General features: G+C 39.8%; 1 protein-coding gene across 1 annotated transcript in view; it reads right to left on the reverse strand.

Moving 5' to 3' along the window:
- Nucleotides 1–22,152, reverse strand: part of LOC311243589 (suppressor of tumorigenicity 14 protein homolog) — a 60,033-nt gene that overhangs the window by 10,978 nt on the left and 26,903 nt on the right. Inside the window, exons 6-15 of the mRNA XM_084332875.1 lie at nt 21,854–21,889; nt 19,744–19,978; nt 17,012–17,154; nt 16,402–16,499; nt 13,622–13,734; nt 9,191–9,324; nt 5,826–5,930; nt 5,460–5,567; nt 4,623–4,739; nt 1,061–1,186 (exon numbers count right to left, since the gene is read on the reverse strand). Coding sequence (XP_084189001.1) covers nt 1,061–1,186; nt 4,623–4,739; nt 5,460–5,567; nt 5,826–5,930; nt 9,191–9,324; nt 13,622–13,734; nt 16,402–16,499; nt 17,012–17,154; nt 19,744–19,978; nt 21,854–21,889 — 1,215 coding nt within the window. The remainder of the gene's footprint in view (nt 1–1,060; nt 1,187–4,622; nt 4,740–5,459; nt 5,568–5,825; nt 5,931–9,190; nt 9,325–13,621; nt 13,735–16,401; nt 16,500–17,011; nt 17,155–19,743; nt 19,979–21,853; nt 21,890–22,152) is intronic.

The following is a 22,152-nucleotide window of genomic DNA, read 5'->3' on the forward strand; positions in this document are numbered from 1 at the left end:
ACCACAACATTATGTCTGCCCAGAGTCAGACAAGAAGCTAGATACTAATTTCCTCTCTGTGTGTTCATTAGAAAGCTATCCGGCTGCAAGCTAGTCTAGTTTAGCACAAATTAATGGAAGTGGATACGGATCAGCTAGCCTAAGCGTTGGCCAAAAACACCTCCGCCGGAGTTTTAAGCTAGGTTAGCTGATCCGTATCCATTCCGTCCATTAGTTTGTGTTAAGCTAGGCTAGTTTGCAGCCAGATAGCTTTCTTCTAAACACACAGAGAGGAAATTGGTATCTATCTTCTCATCTGACTCTGGAGAAGACAGTAAGCGCATTTCCTATAATGTTGCTGTGTTCCTTTAATTATGGTTATGTTCCATTTAGGTGTGTCAGTGCCAGGGGCCTTATATTGTGCACGCTGGTGCACTGGAATGGCTCTGGCACACTTAAATGGAATTGAGCTATAGTCAATGTTATTATCAATGTTATGTGACCCTGCTATGACACGTCAAAATGGCCGCCGTTAAAAGGATGGATCACATGAAAGCTGATACTGTGAGACTTTGGCTATTCTATTTCTGCTCACACAAGCCATTCTATTTTGCTCACACAAGGAATGTGATAAAATTCCTATGGTTCTACGGCAGCACCTGTTGAACGGAGACGAAAAGTCTCTGTCTAAACGGAACCTCTAAAGCTCAGCAGAAATTCTTGACCATATTTTCAGTCTGCTATTTTAAACCTATAACGTGTCCTTGTTTAGTCTGTTTCTCTGTTACTATTTTCTGAAAAAGCCATACCTGTTACCCATTAGCTTAGAATTTACCATAGCTGACAGCATGCCCTGCAGTGACAATAAGACACTTGTTACTTACTCTCTGTTCTGGGCAGAATGTCTTTGGCGTCTCCACGCTACAGTAGATTATGCCTACTGTATTCAACATATTTTTTCTGTTGCAATGTATTATTTTTCTTGTTTGTACTCTGCTTGTTCACCTTTGAATAAACCTCTGAAAGATGAATTCTACCTTTCATTATTGAAGATTCTCAGATAAAACCCAACAATACTCACGGCAGTCTGCCTCGTCTGATCCGTCCTCACAGTCTTCTTCTCCGTCACACTCTGGGTTCAGCTTACTGATGCACCTGTTGCTCTTACACCTGTAGGTAAACTCTGAGCACTGATCCAGGACCAGCGCTGGGACAGAGGAGAGACACATAGGATCAGTGCTACTATTAGTATTTACTACTATGTAAAAAACAAAACAAAAAGAAAAGGCAACATTAACACATTGAGTGCTACGCCCCTTCCGGGAAGTGACCCCTTCCTTGCCGTCCATTAATCCCATGTAAACCTAGTTGTAGTTTGTAGAGCTAAACCTATATTTTATAGCATAGCTATGGGTCTAATAATGGTGTCGAGTCTCAGTGACTTGCTTCTGGTCAACGTACAAAAAACAGATAATTTTTTTCATCTGTACATTTCCGTTTTATACCGTTTTGAATGTGAATATAGTTTGGGTGCTTCTGAGTCATTCCAGGGAAAAGACGTGAAAACTGCGTTTTTGTGTAATTCAATAAACACGTTTAGCCTGATTATCGGATCTTCCTGAAATCACGCTAGATCATAATTATTATCCTTCCTCATGCATGCAATGTTGTTTAGATAGATTTTCCACAAATAAGGGAAGGACTCTAATAGAGCTGCATAGTTCAGGGTTTTATTTCAAAGTAGGTCTACAGATGCCAGTGTTTTTTCTCCTTTTCTGTGTTTTATTTCAAAGTAGGGCATGGTAGTCTTTTTTCAAAGTGGACTACTTTTTATTTTATAAATGTTCCACAAATAAGGGAAGGACTCAAATATACCTGAATAGTTCAGGGTTTTATTTCAAAGTCGGTCTATAGACACCAGTGTTTTGTCTCCTCTTCTGTGTTTTATTTAAAAATAGGTCTACACAGCCAGTATTTTGTCTCCTCTTCATAAGAGTTTTAGGTTGTCCTTTGTTATAACAGGTAAAAACAGCAAGAAAAAGTCAAAAAAACATCTTTTTGTTGCTTTATAATCCCATTAATGCAACAAACTGTGTGCTATAAGTATAAAGTATAATAAATCGCAAATTACTTTGGGTATGCAATTGTCAGGCGTTTTATGCTAAATGTGGGGTATGCTTGGGGATATATAAAACGTTATACACTGTGTTATCTTCATTTTAAGGGTAAATAGGTTGTGCGGCTCCCTGAGCATTTTATTTTGTGGGACGGGGGAAAAGTGTCTCTTTTGATAGTAAAGGTTGCTGACCCCTGAGTTAGGCCTACTGGACATTTTCGTTGACATAAGTAGATTTTTCGTTTTTGTTTATTTATTAAGTTAATATAAAGCGTGTTTCGAACGTTTTTGAGGTTGTTAAATAAACGCTTTTGATTTCTTTAAGTGGCGAGTGACGTCTTTTTCGTTGTCCGTTGTTCATTGGAGAATATTACTTTACTATTTCTCTAATATATATCAGACCGACTATAGCTAGGCTATATATTTCAGCTATAATGTCCTAACAGAAAAACTACCACCACCTAAAACATCCTTATTATACCTTGTTTTATCAATAGGCAGTAGCGCTTTGAAGGTATAATAACTTCGGTGGACAGCGCCTTGGTGCTGAAGTGTCATTCAAACTATCCTTACTTAAATATGACTGTGACGGGCGATGACGGCACCACACATGTGAACAGTAACAATGCAATTAATTAATGTCTTGTTGTAATTAGTATATACCCAATGTCATGCATCTTCTTGAAGCGGATTCAGCTTGTTTTGCTCTGATTTGACGTCAGTTTAATACCCTTCTACTCCTATGGCATATTTAATTCCGCCTGGATCTTTTCTTTTTATTGTGCGCTGTAGCATTGTCAAAGAGTAATTGCTTTTACCCTTTTCCCTTTGTAACTTCATCCTTTATCTTTCAATATCTTATTTGACGTTACTGTACGATATAAGTGTGTATTAAAAGACGGAGCTGTTAATGCGTATTGAAGGTTTGTGTCCCCGGGCAAGCTATATTCACGTATTCACGTAACTCGCATATATCCTCAACTATTCTTTATCTTTCAATATCTTATTTGACGTTACTGTACGATATAAGTGTGTATTACAAGACGGAGCTGTTAATGCGTATTGAAGGTTTGTGTCCCCGGGCAAGCTATATTCACGTAACTTGCATATATCCTCAACTATCCACAACATCACGTAACTTGCATGTGGGGAACATAGGACCCTTATTTTGTTCAGGAGCGTTCAGAACCTTTATTTCGGGAGGGGGGAACATAGGACCCTCTTTTTTTTTTAAGCGGGGAACATAGAACCCGGGGAACATAGGACCGACCCCTACACACATACGAAAAACACACATTTTCCATGTGATTGTTATCAACTTTGGGCCTGTGGTTTACAGTCGATAACCGGTGTATTTGTTAGTAGTAGTACTGTGGTGTCAGTGTATTTGTTAGAAGTAGTACTGTGGTGTGAGTGTATTTGTTAGTAGTACTGTGGCATCAGTGTATTTGTTAGAAGTAGTACTGTGGCGTGAGTGTATTTGTTAGTAGTACTGTGGCATCAGTGTATTTGTTAGAAGTAGTACTGTGGCGTGAGTGTATTTGTTAGTAGTACTGTGGCATCAGTGTATTTGTTAGAAGTAGTACTGTGGCGTGAGTGTATTTTGTTAGTAGTACTGTGGTGTCAGTGTATTTGTTAGTAGTACTGTGGTGTCAGTGTATTTGTTAGTAGTACTGTGGTGTCAGTGTATTTGTTAGTAGTACTGTGGCGTCAGTGTATTTATTAGCAGTACTGTGGCGTCAGTGCATTTGTTAGTAGTACTGTCATTTGTTAAGTAATTGGTAAAGTATATTATTATATACTGATTGTTATGTGTCTTGTAAGCCCATATGGGCTGGGCATACATCTGTATGTAAGACACGAAAATAAAAAATATCAAATCAAATCAAATCAGTACTGTGGCGTCAGTTTATTTGTTAGTAGTACTGTGGCGTCAGTTTATTTGTTAGTAGTACTGTGGCGTCAGTTTATTTGTTAGTAGTACTGTGGCGTCAGTTTATTTGTTAGTAGTACTGTGGCGTCAGTGTATTTGTTAGTAGTACTGTGGCGTCAGTTTATTTGTTAGTAGTACTGTGGTGTCAGTGTATTTGTTAGTAGTACTGTGGTGTCAGTGTATTTGTTAGTAGTACTGTGGTGTCAGTTTATTTGTTAGTAGTACTGTGGTGTCAGTGTATTTGTTAGTAGTACTGTGGTGTCAGTGTATTTGTTAGTAGTACTGTGGCGTCAGTGTATTTGTTAGTAGTACTGTGGTGTCAGTGTATTTGTTAGTAGTACTGTGGCATCAGTTTATTTGTTAGTAGTACTGTGGCGTCAGTTTATTTGTTAGTAGTACTGTGGTGTCAGTGTATTTGTTAGTAGTACTGTGGTGTCAGTGTATTTGTTAGTAGTACTGTGGTGTCAGTGTATTTGTTAGTAGTACTGTGGTGTCAGTGTATTTGTTAGTAGTACTGTGGCGTCAGTGTATTTGTTAGTAGTACTGTGGTGTCAGTGTATTTGTTAGTAGTACTGTGGCGTCTAAACAACACACCTTTCTTACACTCAGATTCATCCGATCCATCAGAACAGTCATCTCGCCCGTTGCACCTCATCTTCTCAGGAACACAGCGACCGTTTCTGCAGGTAAACTGACCTTGTTTACATTTACCTAAACGTGACAAAACAGTCAGCAGCAATGGAGACATCATGAGTTCACTCTGATTCATGACGTTTCTTTAATCATAGAAAGCAAGTTTAGTTCTGAAATTAATTGACAGTCTTACTGGTATGCTGTCTGTGATACTGATCACATCACATCCACCTCAGTCTTCTTCATTAACGTGTCTATAGCGCGTAGTATTGGTACATTATGTACCTGTGGTAAAGGCATCACGATTATGAGTCGTCCGCAAGTCAAGAATCGATCGAAATGAGCATTTGATTTGGACCTTAAACATCGTAAGCAGGGTCGCACAGTATCTATTTTCTATCCACCCCACCGCCACCTTTGTTTACTGTAATAACAACCAAGGTACAACCAATCTGGCAATAATATTTTTTTTTGTTGAAAGTCGTAGCTGTTGTTACCTTAAACCTTTTTAAAGAAGGATTTCAAAATGTAATAGTTGACCTACCTGAGTCTATAGTATTAGTACATTATGGAGTATAATAGTTTACCTACACGTACCACAGTCTTCATCATTAGTGTTGTCTATACTACAGAATGCTAGCTAGTATAATAGTTGTCATACCAGTCTTCCTCATCGATGTTGTCTATACTACAGTATGCTAGCTAGTATAATAGTTGACCTACAGAGACCACAGTCTTCTTCATTAGTGTTGTCTATACTACGGTATGCTAGCTTGTACTGTATAGTATTTATCATACCACAGTTTTCCTCATCAGTGTTGTCTCCACAGTCGTCAACTCCGTCACACTGCCAGAACTTGGGTTTACATCGACCGTTCTTACATGTCAACTGAGACGCCTCACATTCTGTTAGAAGCACAGAAACAATATGTATTATTATTATTATTATTATTATTATTATTATTATTATTATTATTATTATTATTATTATTATTATTATTATTATTATTATTATTATTATTATTATTATTTATTATTATTATTATTATTATTATTATTATTATTATTATTATTATTTATAGACACTCACATTAGTTCAACTGAGGAAATTGTTGCAAACTGTATATCATATTCTAACTAGACTCTCCAGTCATTATAACTTACTACAGTTGTCCTCATCACTGCTGTCTCCACAGTCGTTCCAGCCATCACATTCCAGGGTGCTGTCGATACACAGGTTGTTTGTGCAGTGGAACCTCCCAGGGCATGCTGGGTAAACAATATCATAGATGGTTTAGAGTCAGTTGTGGAAATCAAAGTGTTCAGGGAACATATTAGAGATGCATTAATACTACTGTGATGCTGATGAGAGGCTGTAACAGAGTTCTGGTTCCTCTAACAGGGATATAATGGATATATATATATCCATATCTGTCTGAATATACCTGCATATAATCCTTTCTATATACCTATTTATACACCTGCATATAACCCATATAACTCTTTATATATGTACAATAATGCTGTATATTCCATAATATATATATTTTATTTATACTTGCCATATATATATTTATCCACATCTGTTTGTATATACCTACATATCATTATTCTTTACATATCTGTAGATACTATATCTATATCTGTACATACATGTATCCCTTACCTACTCTTAGTAGTTACACTGCTGGCCAGTATGACTTACTAGTTACTACCATAGTGTCTTATATACCTGTATCAATGTACATTTTAATACTGCAACTATGTACATACATCTGATTAGCACTATTACGGTACTCAGTAATACCAATTTATATATTTTATATCGATTTCAATCACCTGTACATTGTATATTGCTATTGCACTTTACTATTACATTTGCACTCAGGTTGGATGACACACTTATTTTCATTGTACTGTTATGCTGTATAATGACAATACATTGGAATTTAATCTAATCTAATTGTATCTAATCTAATCAATGAATGGGCAGCTCCCCCACTTCTTTGTCATTTCAAATAATAAACCAAATGTAAACTCTATGATCCTAGTTAAAATAGCATTATATCACTGTTCCTCAATACTACTAGTACTAACAGCCCAACTGCTGGACCTCCAAAAGGCTTTCGACACTGTCAATCACTCCATTCTGATTGACAAACTAAAAGCGATTGGTTTTGATAGTTCATCAGTGAGCTGGATGCAATCCTACCTGAAGGGGAGAGAACAGATGGTGGAGGTAAACGGTACAGTATCCCCCCCACCCCTCCCAGTGACTAAACACGTTTAGCAATTATGCCACGGCCACAACAATGTGGAACGCCCTACCCACAGCCGTAAAATAATGTGAATCCCTACCCACCTTCAAAACCGCTCTAAAAAAGCACCTACGGGAGGCCGGTAAATGTCCAACCACCCCCCCCCCCCCCCCCCCCCCCCCCCCCCCCCCCAACGTACAGTTTCCTCCCCCTCAAATGTATATATTCTCTTTTAGAAACTCTGTCTGTAAATAAACAGTACTGTATTTGTATATCTTGTATGTTATAAATGTCTGGATGTAACAGTACTGTATATCTGTATGTCGTGTATGTCATAAATGAATTGAACATGGGGGACCCTGATGTAAACAAGACGAAAGTCTTTCTCTGGTCTGCATCCCCTTAACAATTGTGTGTATTGAGCCGTACTGTATTGTACCCATTCTGCAATCTTTTAATAAAATGTTCAATCAATCAATCAATCAATCAAAGCAACAGACGGTGTAACATGTCAGCATGCTGATGATGACTTGATTGTCTGCCTTTTCACGCAAAGAGGGATGTTAGATCTCTCACATGGAGAAAGATTCACAACCATATCTCAGTCATCTCCGTGCAATGAGATTGTTTGCTGGTGTCAGATGATAATTTAGTATAGGGTTTCTCAGCGGGGGTAGTACCACCCCCAGGGGGCGCCGGAGGGGAGGGAGCAGAATTGTTGAAAGGGAGGATGCTCAAAGGGGGGAGCTAGCTTATTTTATTCATCATCATTGTTTTAATATCAGGACAAGAACTTGACTGAAGAGGAGCATACATGCAGTAAGCACAATACAAATCCCACTTCAGAAACTGAGTAACAGTTTCTGGGGGGGGGGGGGGGGTTATGGGACCTGTACACACATGACTGCGTAGCACAGCGGAACAACAACACCATCATCAAATTTGCTGATGACACAGTAGTGGTGGGCCTGATCTCTGCCAACGACGAAAGGGCCTACCTGGAAGAGGTAGAGAACCTGTCACAGTGGTGTCAGGAGAACTGCCTCTCCCTGAACGTCAGCAAAACAAAAGAGATGATTGTGGACTTCAGGAGGTCGGGGGTCAAGGACTACAGCCCCCTCAGCATCGACGGGGCACCAGTTGAGAGAGTGAACAGTTTCAAGTACCTCGGAGCCCACATATCCGAGGACTTGACATGGACCACACACATTGACAGTGTTGTGAAGAAGGCACGACAACGCCTCTACTTCCTCAGGCGCCTAAGGAAGTTCCAAGTCAGTCAGAAGATCCTTAGGAACTTCTACTCATGTACAATAGAGAGCATCCTGACCGGCAACATCACCTCCTGGTTTGGGAATAGCACTGCACAAGACCGTAGCAGACTACAAAGAGTGACACGTTCAGCCGAACGCACAATTAGAGGGGGGCTTCCCACCCTCCAGAACATTTACAACAAGCGGTGCAAGGGGAAGGCTAAGAGAATTATTAAGGACTCGAGCCACCCGAACAACTGCCTCTTTGAACTGCTGCCGTCAGGCAAGCGATACCGGAGTCTTATGGCGAGCACAGAAAGACTCAGAAGGAGCTTCTATCCCCAGGCCATCAGGCTGCTAAACGAACAATAATCGCTAAACGAACAATAATCACTATGCAACAACCATCAAATGCACACAGCACACACACCCACACGCACACACTCACTCAAACAAACAACACACTGCAACACCCACTCTCCACACTTTAGATCACACAAACACACTTACACTTTATATTTATTGATAAAGGATTTGCACTACAACTCGTACACCTACTGTGAATTGTACCTAAACTGCACCTCGTCCATTTATGCCTTGCACTATATAGCATTGTATATCAGTACACTGCACAGTATTGTATATTGTATGGTAACTACGTCTACGAACATTGTACATATGTCTAAACTGAACACTGTGACCTCTTTTTTTACTTCTAATTTTTACTATGTTTTTACTATGTTTTTATTTCATACTTATCTTGTCATGCACAGTCTCTGGAGCGCAACAGTAAGAAGCATTTTGTACAAAAGTATTCTGTACTTCTGTATGACAACTATTAAAGAAACTTGAAACTTGAAACTTGAAACTTATGGGCCCTGAATATCAGATAGGGGGTCGTTATGGGACCTGGACGTCAGATACAGGTAGGGGGGGCGTAATGGGACCTGGATGTCAGATAGGGGGTGATGATGAATGATTGATGATGATGATGATGATGATGATAGATTCTACTTACGATTTGTCGGGACGAAGGCTTCAAACTCTGCAGAGAAGCCCTGGTCCACATAGGACATGTCAGAGTTAAACTTCACCACCACTTGGCCGGACCGGCTGGTGACCACGGTGCTCTCTGGCTTAGTGCCACACAATCTGCAGCACAGAGGAATGTCATGCACAAGTAACTTAAAGGAACACGGCAACCGTCTTCTAAAAGAAAGCTATCCAGCTGCAAGCGGGATCATCCCTATGTTCCCCGGGTCCTATGTTCCCCGGGTTCTATGTTCCCCGCTTTGATTGATTAATAGATTGAACATTTTATTAATTTTTATTATTTTATTAATTATTAATGTCAGCCTTGTTTCGAACGGTTAGGCTTAGGCCCTCTTTCGAACTGGTTAAGGTTAGAGTTTGGAATCAGGGCTGGTGGTCTAAAATTTTCAATCAATCAAAGCGGGGAACATAGAACCCGGGGAGGACCCGGGGAACATAGACATGGAACAAATTAATGGAAGCTGATACAGACCACTAGGCTAGCTTAAAACTCAGAGTTTTTGGACAACAGCTAGGCTAGCTGGTCCGTATCCGCTTCCATTAATTTGTGCTAAACTAGGCTAGCTTGCAGCTGGATAGCTTTATACTGAATGCACAGAGAGGAAATTGGTATGTATCTTCTTTTCTGACTTGAGAAGACTGGTAAGACTGGAAGACTGGCATGTTAGTAACTAAATCCTACAATTTACTAAAGCCACAGTAGAAACACACTGCTGGTATAATAAGATGCCCCCAGACCGCTCTAGTTATGTCTGTCTGGATGAGGGGGACCCCCGAGCGGCATAATCTGGCCATGTATAGTACTGTGGTAACAATAGGAATCCTCCGTTTCAAATTCTTGTCATGTCCAACTTTTCATGATCATGATTTTATATTACATGTATCTAAGTATAAAAACTATGGAATTAAGGACATGCTCAATATAATGACCTCTTCTAGTGACTGTCTAGTTATTAAGGTCCCCCAAGTGTGATTTTTTTCTTTGCTGCCCCTACAGCTTGTGGAATGACCTCCAACATGCTCTAAAGATTGAGATTCTCCCTTCTGTTTCAGAGTTTAGGACCTTGATCGCTAACCACCGGCTATCAAGTCTTTGTTTGTCCTCGTTCCTTCTCGACATGTTATTGTGATTTATACAATGGCATGCACATTTCTTGATTCTGTCAGTCAAGTTAGACGTGGTTATTTCTCATAACACACACTCGTGATCCCAGAACCCGCCCACAACCGAACTATAATCACTCCACCAGTTCGAGTTTTTAGAAATGAAACCAAGATGGCGGACAATAATCTTTACGAATGGATGTGTTGATAGCGTCATAACGACTCATTCAAAAACGATTCTGTCACATGGAATGTGTTAGTTTCTTACACAATGTTGGATTATGTAATTGGTTGGTCATGACTCATTGTGGAACAAAATATAAATCGCGGGAAGTCTGTTGTTAGATGCCATTCGTCAAAAGGACACTCTCATTTCACTGTTAATAAAATGTTCAAGCAATCAATCAATCAATCCAATAACACACGCTCACTTCACTGTTAGACGGCATGCTTTGAAGCAGCTCGGAGGTGCATGCCATCTAAGAATGAAGTGAGCGTGTGTTATTGGAATGATTGATTGATTGATTGAACATTTTATTAATGTCCGCCTTGTTTCGAACTGGTTATGCTTAGGCCCTCTTTCAAAGTCGGTTATGCTTAGAGTTTATCTTTAGAGCAGGGCGATAGACCACCAGCCCTGATTCCAAACTCTAAGCATAACCGATTTCGAAAGAGGGCGACTTCGAAAGAGGGCCTACGCATAACCAGTTCGAAAACAAGGCGGACATTAATAAAATGTTCAATCAATCAATCAATCCAATAACACACGCTCACTTAAAACAGCGCACCTCCGAGCTGCTTCTATAGAAAGTTGGTTCAAATTTTTTTTTTCTCAAATTCTCTTTTTTTTTAACCTACTTTTTCTACGGATGGTTTTGTGAATAAATCTCCATTATACTTCAATTAATGTGTGTTTATTGTATAGCAATAAGGTTGGATGCATTTGGCAATTGTATAAAGATGTAAGCACTGTCTATCTGTAATAAAATGTTCAATCAATCAATCAATCATTCCAATAAAAATAAAAAATAAATGTTATCACCTTTTTCTCCCATTTTCTATTTTTCTCCCATCCCAATTTCGTATCGTCCAATTCTACCCTCCCCTGTCTCGAACGTTGTTAGGCCATGCCTCCCACAAGCCGGCTGCAATGTGGACTAAGCCTTACATCACGTGTCCCCTCCGGTACTCGAGGAAGCAGCAGTCACATATTTTCACCTGCACAGCGCAATCTCTCAGCGTCGGGGGTCTGCGTTTGGAGGGCACGCCGCCCCCGTCGCTTCCTGATTCTGCTGTGTAGGCGCACCAACCGACCTGTAGGAGTCGCTGTCCACAACGTCCGATCCCCACCCATCAGCTTCCCACCCCCTAATACTGCCAATTGTATTAGTATGAACGACCAGCCAAGCTGATAGCAATGCGGAGAGCTGGGCTCGAACCCAGCGTCTCCTGCATTGGTGGTGAGCGCCTTGCCCACTGCACCACCTAGCCGCTCGTTAGATGGAATGCCTTGAAACAGCACTGCTTCTACACACGGAGACAACGACTCTTCTTTTTTTTTGGAACAACTTTTTCTGCGGATGGTTTTGTCAATAAATCTTCAATTAATGTGTGTTTATTGTATAGCAATAAGGTTGGATGAATGCGCCAATTGTATAAAAGCCATTACACCACGCGCAGTCGTGCGTTATGAGAATTAGAGCATGCCTAGGGGGGTCTAAGGACCACCCCTAGGCATGCTCTAATTCTCATAACGCACTCCTGCGCGTGATGTAATGCTTAATTGAAACACTGTTATTTATGACTGTTTTTTCTGTATGTAACTTCTTGTCATTGTAAATTAGTGAAACCGCAGTGCCTCACGAGTTTAAATAAAGGTTTTGAAAATGAAATAAAAAAAATGTATATTCAAGAATTTGTAACTAAATTTAGTTATTGTAAAGGTAAAAAATTTCCCTATCATGTTCCTATATCAAAGACATGCATCCTTTTAATGAACTAATTACATGTTTTAGTTAGCCTGCTTTCTCTTAAACTAAACCAAAAGGTGGAGGCATTAGATAAAGTCAAACTAAATAAATAGAGATTTCCTTTGAATTATAGTGGAGTAAAAGTAAATTACCCAAATAAAAATTCCCTACCACAAGACATCCGTGCAATAGACAACCTCCCCACCTTTGTTTCCCGTCTCAAAACACATCTGTTCATTATGGCCTATTCACTTTAATTTTAAGTTTATTATAACTGCTCCCCTACAGTATGTGTAACTCTGTAATATTGTGTTTTTACTGTGTGTAATTGTATTTGTTTTTAACCCTGTATGGCGACCTTGGGTGCTTTGAAAGGTGCCTTAAAATAAAATGAAGGCTGTCAAAGTTAACGCGGTATTAACGAGTTATCACCCGATTCTATTAACGCCACAATCTTTTTTAACTCACGATTAACTTTTAAGAAAAAGAACGAAAAAATCTTTTTTGTTACTATTTTTTTTTTACTAGACTTCACTCAGGTGTATTATTGATGCTCTCATTGATACTATGTTTGTTTCCGAAGTGTGTGTGTGTGTGTGTGTGTGTGTGTGTGTGTGTGTGTGTGTGTGTGTGTGTGTGTGTGTGTGTGTGTGTGTGTGTGTGTGTGTGTGTGTGTGTGTGTGTGTGTGTGTGTGTGAGATATATAGAGAGAGAGGGGGGTGAGAGAGATGAGGAAGGGGCAAGAGAGAAAGAGAGCTGGGAGAGTGTGTGTGAGAGAGAGGGGGTGTGTGTGATTAATCAGCCCTTGTGGGTGAATGTAACAAGTTCCTAACGTTTTCTTTCCCCTATTATTTCATGCACACTTTATTCATTGTTTTAAATTATTATTTTCTTTTAAGTTATTTTGTGCATCACTCTGTTTTGAATTTGATGCAAATTTGCAATGCATGAGGGTCATCCTTTTGTGTTAAATGGCTGCATAAAGCAAGCATTTGTTGACTCGCATGTTGATAAGAGTATTAAAACTTGGAACTTGAAAAAGATCCATTTAAGGTAGAAAGAAAAATGCAACTAATTTGCGATTAATCGCGAGTTAACTATGGACAATCATGCAATTAATCGAGTTAAATATTTTAATCGATTGACAGCACTAAATAAAATGCATTATTATTATTAAAAATAGGCTAATCAAGTTCAGCAAAAGCACCTCAGAGCCATATTTAAGTCCCATTATTAAACGTAATTACTTACTTTCCCACACCTGCACATCACATCACAATAATAAGAAACATAATAAACGAAATGAATGAGCAGAAGCTGACCTCTGTCCGTTGACCTCCACGTAATCCTTGGGACACACGTCGTTAGAGTTCTGCCCCTTCTCAGACAGGGAGAACTGAGTAAACTGGACCTTTAAAAACATCCCCTTTGGCCCCTGACAGAGAGGAAACAACAGGTGCTTATTATTACAGGCATGCTGCAGCATCCACACTGGACTCTGTTTCCCCCTGTGCCCTGAGGTGATGAATGAATGAATGAAAACAATTGTTAACACATTCCCTGCCATTGGTTATATCCATCAATATAGCCAGTCTGCCACCACTCTAAGCCTATGGAGATGTTCACCTTCTTTGCAGGGCTATAACTTTTTTAATTGTATTGCTAAATTGACATTACTATGGCCCATTCAACATCGATTATCTATCGTTCAGGATATAGGAATGTTATACTTTTTCATTCAAACATTAATACAAAAATACCTTCTAGAATATAAGTATGTTTTTATCGTTTTCTGCAGTAATTCCTAGAACGTGAGTTTTAGGCCTAAACGCATATATAGATTATCGATTGCCGTTTATTCCCGATACACGCTATATTAAAAAATTCAACTGTATATGATCCTATACGTTATGTGTCATCATGCGAGGAGGAAAAGGGGGGGGGGGGGGTCGTTTATAATTCCGTGATCGTCAGTAAATGCTTTATGTAGTATGGGTGATATATTTATCAGATCGGTTTGCAGTGAAATGAATGAACAATTGGGCTGAAAATGACGTTAGCGTCCTCTTACCGTGCGTCAATGAGACTGGCGGTGAAAGATCCCAGGTATACGACACCGATCGCCTAGGTCCATTTCCGGTTTGTATGTCGCAATAAACGCCAAAATCATATAGATTATTACGTTTATAAAGCGATCCATTATGTACATTGTGTCTGTCGGGAGTCATGCAACAATGTCTAACGGCCGGATGAATTTAATCGACGCACACCTTTCACTTCCTGTTGTTCGAGTGTAACTCGCCCGACCATCCACCAGGCGGCGGTATTGAGCCGTCGTTGTATTGAGCCGTAGGGTCCAGCTGCAGCGCCGGAGGTGTATATATGAATTATGAATGCCATGGCGAAAAAATGAAATATTGATCTCAATATCGCTGTACAGCGTGGTGTGGCAGACAACGCATGGCGGGCAATAACGCTGTACAGCGTGAACGGCGGTGGATGTGTTAAGGGGATGCAGACCAGAGAAAGACGTTTGTCTTGTTTACATCAGGGTCCCCCATTTTCATTTCATATTGTTAGCTACAACACTCACCACTGTGTTCTTTATGGTAAGGTTGGTCGGTCCTCATTAACCGATGCATGATAATCATTGGTACCTGTATATTTATAAAGCCCTATTCTGTAAATTACCAGTTTATATCTCAGCTATGTTGCATTGGAATACTGGTCTGTGTGTGACGCTCCAGTGACTGATTCAGGACTGAACTTGGAAAGACTGCTTGTTGTTTTGATGCAGCTGTCATGGAATCTCTTGCAAACTCACCTAAAATGTAGTACTTTTGTTTCACTAGGGAGCTTTAGATTATTAATCAACAACAGAATATTGTCAACTTGTAACTGTTTTCCTCGACCTGCTACTGTCACATTGTGTTATTTATTTGTACTATATTGTTATGTTTTTGAATGTATGACTACTTTTGTTTTACTGTTTACTTTAAATGACTGAAATGGGCTGTCCCCGACTAAGGATTTGGATTCCAACTACCCCCCTGAATGCAATTTTTTTTTTTAAATAAATCATTCCATTTGGGCTGTGGGGGGTGCTTAATGTCTGAAGAAGTCGACTGAAGGCTCCTTGTCCTCTGCGAAAGCATGCAATTGGTCCACTGATTGATTTAGTCTAGTCTAGTGTGTTCATTAGATGGGTGAAATCCTCTTTCAGTACCTTCAGTGTTTTCTTAGGCAGTTAGCCTCGCTGGTATGCGTGCCATTAGCGCTATCCACGCTTCTAGGCCTCTTTGCTTTTGGAAACAATGATACATTTTCTTTTACATTTTTTTTTATTATAATTATATACAAATAAAAAACCAAGAGGTTGGCAGTCGATTACGGCTCCTTTCGATCGATTAGTCGACTATTCGACTAATCGGGGTCAGCCCTAAACTGAATGTTTGGTAATTTATGATGCTATCATGTACCCTCAGTGTCATTGAAAATGAGGGTCCCCCTTAATTGACTCCTGAGGTAAATAGAAATAAAACAATAAGAAGAATTACATAAGAAGAGCATGTCGGAGGAGGCTAGAGGAACGGATATTATACACGATTACACACGATTACACACACACACACACACACACACACACACACACACACACACACACACACACACACACACACACACACAGACACAGACACACACACACACAGACACACACACACACAAAAGCACATAAGACAAGAAAGCAAACATACACAGACATACTCGAAACTAAACAAACAAATAAAATAAATAAAAATTAAACAGTACAGTATGATATGAGACTCAATGCGACAGTGTGGAAACACATGTTGCCAGTTTCACAAGAACAAAAATGGTCTTGATTCTTTATTGGTGACCATAATAACCCTATCTGATATCTTATATTTACCTTTTCTATGTTGGTATTGTACTCATTCTAGAGACTAGACTAGACAACAGTGTAATTTACTCTCATGAACAATAGAGTTCAGAATATTGTTCACACAAAATAAACCTCAAATAAATGAACATCATAACTATTTTAATAACAGAATGGGAGGGATGAGAAGTACTTCCTCACCTGTATATTCCAGGTACATGTGGTGGCGGGGGGGTAATTGGAGGGAAAGTTGGGTGATGTGAAACTTCCTTTCAGACCTGTCAGTGTCCCACCACACCCTGTACAACCAGACAAACCATTTAACACACCGTATCAACAACTCCATAATATCCTGCCATAGTATCAGAAAGCTAATGTTATACTAGCAGGCATTACAGTCGCTATAGCATTGCATAAGGTTTGCAAACAGTGAATATGATCAAAACGTATGTTTAACACAAAGCGTAAGTAGCTATCCAGCTGTCTATAGTTCCTCATTAGTTCTTAGGTATTTCATCTTTATTAACATATAGTTCCTACATACTTAATCATTATTACCATATAGTTCCTCATTAGTTCCCAGGTACTTAATCAATATTAACATATAGTTCCCCATTAGTTCCTATGTATTTAATCATTATTAGCATATAGTTCCTCATTAGTTCCTAGGTATGTAATCTGTATTAACATTATTATTAAAGTAAAGTAGCACCACTATTTTCCTATAAAGTAGTGTAACAAAACAAGTAAACAACACACAATCATTTAAATCACAATTCACTCCTTCAGTGTGCCTGTGGTTGGTTCATACTTAGGTCTTTGACAGGGATCTGGGAGTAGCTGGCTCTGAAGCCCGGGAAGTTCTTGTCTATGCTGGTTACCAGGGTTACCAGCAGCACGTTCCCGGAGGACAGGAAGGAGAGCGGCTCGTTGGGGCTGTTATAACCACACTTCCTGTACACAAGTCACCACAGCGTTTATGTCCAGAGGAATCTGACTTGGGTCACTGTTGACACATTACAAAATAAAAGTGTCCAAGGTCGTCACTTGTTGGCTGAGCTGCAATGCCAGAACTCATCATAATTTTTCTCCTGAAAAGGTGTTTATAAACACAACCATTATCTTAACACTAACCTTAAAGGGATATTTCCCTTTTGTAGAACTTCAGCAGTCTTACCTCTATGTAAAGTAATCTATTAGTAAACTAGTGACCACTGTTGTCCCTGTTGTCTGCTGTTAACACCACCATTCCTCCCAGGTGTCAGGCTCCTCATTCACGACCATTCAGTTTGGAAAATAAATCGAATACTTCTGAAGTATAATCAAACTACTGCTGTGCAGATTTCAATAAAACAGACAATTCTGAGTCAAATGTACATGTTTGTTTTAGCATTGATGTGTCTTTACAGATGTATGACCTTTGAAAAATAAGAAGTAGATCAGTTTGTTGTAGGTTTGAGTGTGCTGTATAAATTTGCCTGGCATAGCATGTTGGGGAGTGGTTACCATGGTTACCTGATGCCTTGCTGGAGGAAAGATTCTAAACATTCCGTGATCCATCCTAGCTTAGCACAAATTAATGGAAGTGGATACGGACCAGCTAGCTTAGCTGTTGACCAAAAACACCTCTCCTGGAGTTTTAAGCTAGGCTAGTGGTCCGTATCCGATTCCATTCATTTGTGCTAAGCTAGGCTAGCTTGCTTTCTACTGAACACGCAGAGAGGAAATAAAAGTATTTAAATTTCTTTTTGTCTGACTCTGGAGGAGGCAGTAAGTAAGCACATTTCATTTATGTTTCTTTAACATAATCTGGTGCCAGCAGTGTAGTCAGACTGTTTTCAAACTTCAAACATAAACATTGTAGTTTGGTCCAAGTTAATTTCCTGTTGCAGCGCTAGGATTATAAGAGCCTCTCTCACTGAAGATATCAACACTGGGAGACAACATTACTTCTTAACTCGTTCTGCGCCAAAAACGAGAATTCTCGTGTTTCAAATCCATCCATTCAGCGCCAAAAACGAGTTCTCATTTTTAGATCCTTTTATCTTTTTTTCCGATTTCCCCATTCTAAACACTCGCGCGGACCTGCCTGTGTCTCCCTGGCACCGCTGCCTATGTTAAAATTGCAATGACGATCGAATCCCGCCAGGTGCTATTATGGTTTACTCAGATTAATAACATGGTTACCAGGATGAGTAGAAACATCTCCATAATTAGAAGAAATGCTTGCCTCCTAACGAATACAACAATGTAAATGGTAGTACAATCTTTAGTCTTCAAGCTATTAGACGGGGCCCGTCGTAGCAATGCCACGCTTTAAAAGATAGGAGTGTGTCACCTTGTTTGTAGAGCTATAACTATATTCTATATTATAGCTATGGATACAATACTATGGCCCATTTGACATCACCTATCTATCGTTCAATATGTGAAAAAGAATAAATGTTTACATCCATACGTTCCCGTGTTATACCGTGGTGAATATAAGTATAGTTATAGCGTGGTCTGGGGTAATTCCTGAAAGGCTGAGTAATAGCCTTATACGTCAATTCTACTATAAACGTTGCCGTTTCTTGCCTGTACACGCTACTATTCCCAAATCAGATATATATCATAGGTATTATGTTTCATCATGAATGCATGAAAGAGGGGGGGGGGTCATTTTTTGATGCTTTGATAGTCACCAACGGCATACGTTGTGGAGTAACGTTACACACACATGTTACCTTCACTAGGATGTACCCCAAAAAGAATATTCCAATTATCTGATCGCGAGTCCCAGTATTGGTGTCGATCGTGTCGCCAACATAATCCACCACACATCATGCATCGGGAGCATTTGACGCTTCTCAATCCAATCGTTATAACCGCTCCATTCGCCCGACAAAGAAAAGTGAGCCCGGTGACATTTGACCATTGCACAGGCCAAGATACAAGGTATCAAAGGGTGCTCGATACGCCATCTAGCTGGATGCGGCCGGTATTGCACTTTGGCGATCTCAGATTAATTCCCTATGGTAACACCAAGGTCCCTGGATGAATAATGAATACAAATATTGAATAAAAGAATAAACAACCAAGATATCTCGGGTCTGGCAGCCAACGCATGTCGAGTTAACCAGACTCATCTCGGGTTTGGCAATTAATGAGTTAAAGGAGCCATAATCCAGAAAGAAATCAATATATGTCATGCATGAGTGTAGCTGCAGCCATGTTATCCAAAAGTCTTCTGTTTACTTTGTGTTTTTTTAAAGGTATGGTGAAATGGATTCACCTATGACCTCTTGTTTTATTTTCTATTGATTATGTATGTGATATATGACTGATTTACACTGAATGTTTCATATTTGTATGTGTATATCTGTGAGGACCCCAGGAAGAATAGTCAACATGTTGATGATGACTAATGGGGATCCTAATAAACATAAACATAAAGATTTAACATGTTTTACAGTCTCCTATTTCCTTATAAGCTTCCATAATAATCACGCATTACAAAAACACACTGATGTGTGAAGAATCACTTTAGGCGTATCCACTTACTCTGCCAGGACACGGTGCTCTATAGGGGCCAGGGAGTCATAGATCTTCACAAAGTCTTTATCACAGTCATCCTCCAGGATGAAGGTGTCAAACTCCAGTTTAATCCTGTGACCGGGGTCGGCCCGGAGCCGCCACTCCAGGTACGTGTTGGGCGTGTAGGGTGAGTCTGGGAACCCGGGGGACTGGATGGTCCCCTGCTCCGATTTACGGATACGGTAAGAGAAGGACTTCCTGGCTGGGAATAAAAAATCTTTATTCACCTAATTCAATGAAAGTCCAGGAATTAAATCCGTCTTGGTGACATTGTTGCAAAGAGTTATCAACCACCGACGCAGTGCAACACACACATGGTACAATGACATGACCTCACATACAGAACACAGAACAACAGACATGGTACAATGACAACATGACCTCACATACAGAACACAGAACAACAGACATGGTACAATGACAACATGACCTCACATACAGAAGACAGTACAACACACATACTACATAGTACAATGACAACATGACCTCACATACAGAACACAGTACAACAGACATGGTACAATGACAACATGACCTCACATACAGAACACAGTATAACAGCCATAGTTGTAGTCCTTTGTGTTGTTTCCTGTAGTTCTTTGTCAGTATGTCAAGATCAAGATACAAGATACAAGATACTTTAATGCCACACAACGATGGTTGGTGGTAATTGTTTGCGGTAAAGATTGTTAAGCACTGGTTACATCAACATGAAACATCAGACATCAAACATCAAAAGCCTCCCTCCCACCTCCCAATCCCCACAATAAATACATATATACATAAATACATACAGGACAGTCACGGTAACAGTGTCAGTCAGTGACAGATGCTTGCCCGTCTGTGCAAAGGGGGTGTTCAGTGTTCGGACTGCTGTGGGGAAAAAACTGTTTGTAAAGCGTGTGTGTCTGGTTAGAATGGACCTGTACCGACTTGAGGGCATGTGCTGGAATAAGTGGTGTGCTGGGTGAGAGGGATTGTTGACTATTTTACCAGAGCGGGTGACTGTGAGTGAGGTGTAGATGGAGTCCAGAGAGGGGAGGGGGCAGCCAATTATTTTGGAGGCTGTCTTGGTGATGCGTTGGAGTTTGTGTTTGGTGTGTTTATCAGTGGAACCGTACCAGACTGTGATGGATGAGGTGAGGATGTTTTGAATTATGGCAGTGTAGAATTGGACCAGTAAGTGTTCCCTTGTTAAGTATCTCCTGGTTAATTCGAGCGTATTTCCCCCCCTCTTACAGCGGTTGCTGAGACGTGTTGTTTTTGTGTTTTTTCCTGTGCTCTTGTTTTTGCGTGTTAGAGTAAGTTAGTGTTTTCCTGTGTAACCTTAGTTTAGTTTTTGCTGAGAGGTATTGTTTTTTTGTTTTGAAAGTACTCTTGTTTGTTGTGCTTTAAGTTTATTTGATAAATTAAAGCTCCTTTGATGAGCTACCCGCCTGGTCTTGTCTGCTCCTGGGTCCTATCACCACCACTGTGACACAGACATGGTACAATGACAACATGACCTCAAACACAGAACACAGTACAACAGACATCAAGAATCAAGAGGTCATGGTACAATGATGTAAATAAAGTACTAATCGACCACAGGAAAAAAATTACATAATATACGTTGTTATAGCCATTAGTAGAGTTGAACCAACAATGATTGTGGTCACAGGTGAGTGCGCTCACCACTAGACTAAGACACCCACCCACCCTGATACAAACACAGCAATACTATCATGATGATTTGTTTTAACATTTAACGGTTAGATGTACATGTGATGTAGATTGCATAATAGAATGATTATGTAATATATGTCCACGTTGTACATTTTCGTAATTACGTCAATATATTACTTATGGCTGTAACATAATGTACAATATGTTTTCCTGTGGTCGATACAGTAAGTACTTTATTTACATAATTTAAGTGAGATTGGGCTGCCATACCAGGGGAGTTGATTTAAACCTCTCCTCCTCCTCTCTTTGAAACAAAACCATGCAAATGAAGGCATGCAGGTGAATGTGCACGTCATAGTGCATGTGACATTCATATAGATACGCTTAACAGCAGAATGTAAATACTGCTGACCTATGAAGGTGGTCTTTGTCATGCGTGGATCCAAAGCTGTGGAATGAAAGAAATAGATTAGAAACTTGTCCAAGTTGTGTTTTCTTATGTAATACAGTTTATGGGGGGGGGTAGCTTTCTGGCTGTCTAGGGAGGTTTATATTGTCTTTAGGTATCTTACTGGTCGTGTAGTATGGTTTATATTGTCTTTACGTAGCTTACTGGTTGTGTAGGAAGGTTTATATTGTCTTTAGGTAGCTTTCTGGCTGTGTAGGAAGGTATGCTTATGATGGTAATAATATATAACAGATTACTTTGTT

The sequence above is a fragment of the Notolepis coatsorum genome, assembly GCF_963971535.1.
Source record: "Notolepis coatsorum genome assembly, chromosome: 17".
Lineage (NCBI taxonomy): Eukaryota > Metazoa > Chordata > Actinopteri > Aulopiformes > Paralepididae > Notolepis > Notolepis coatsorum.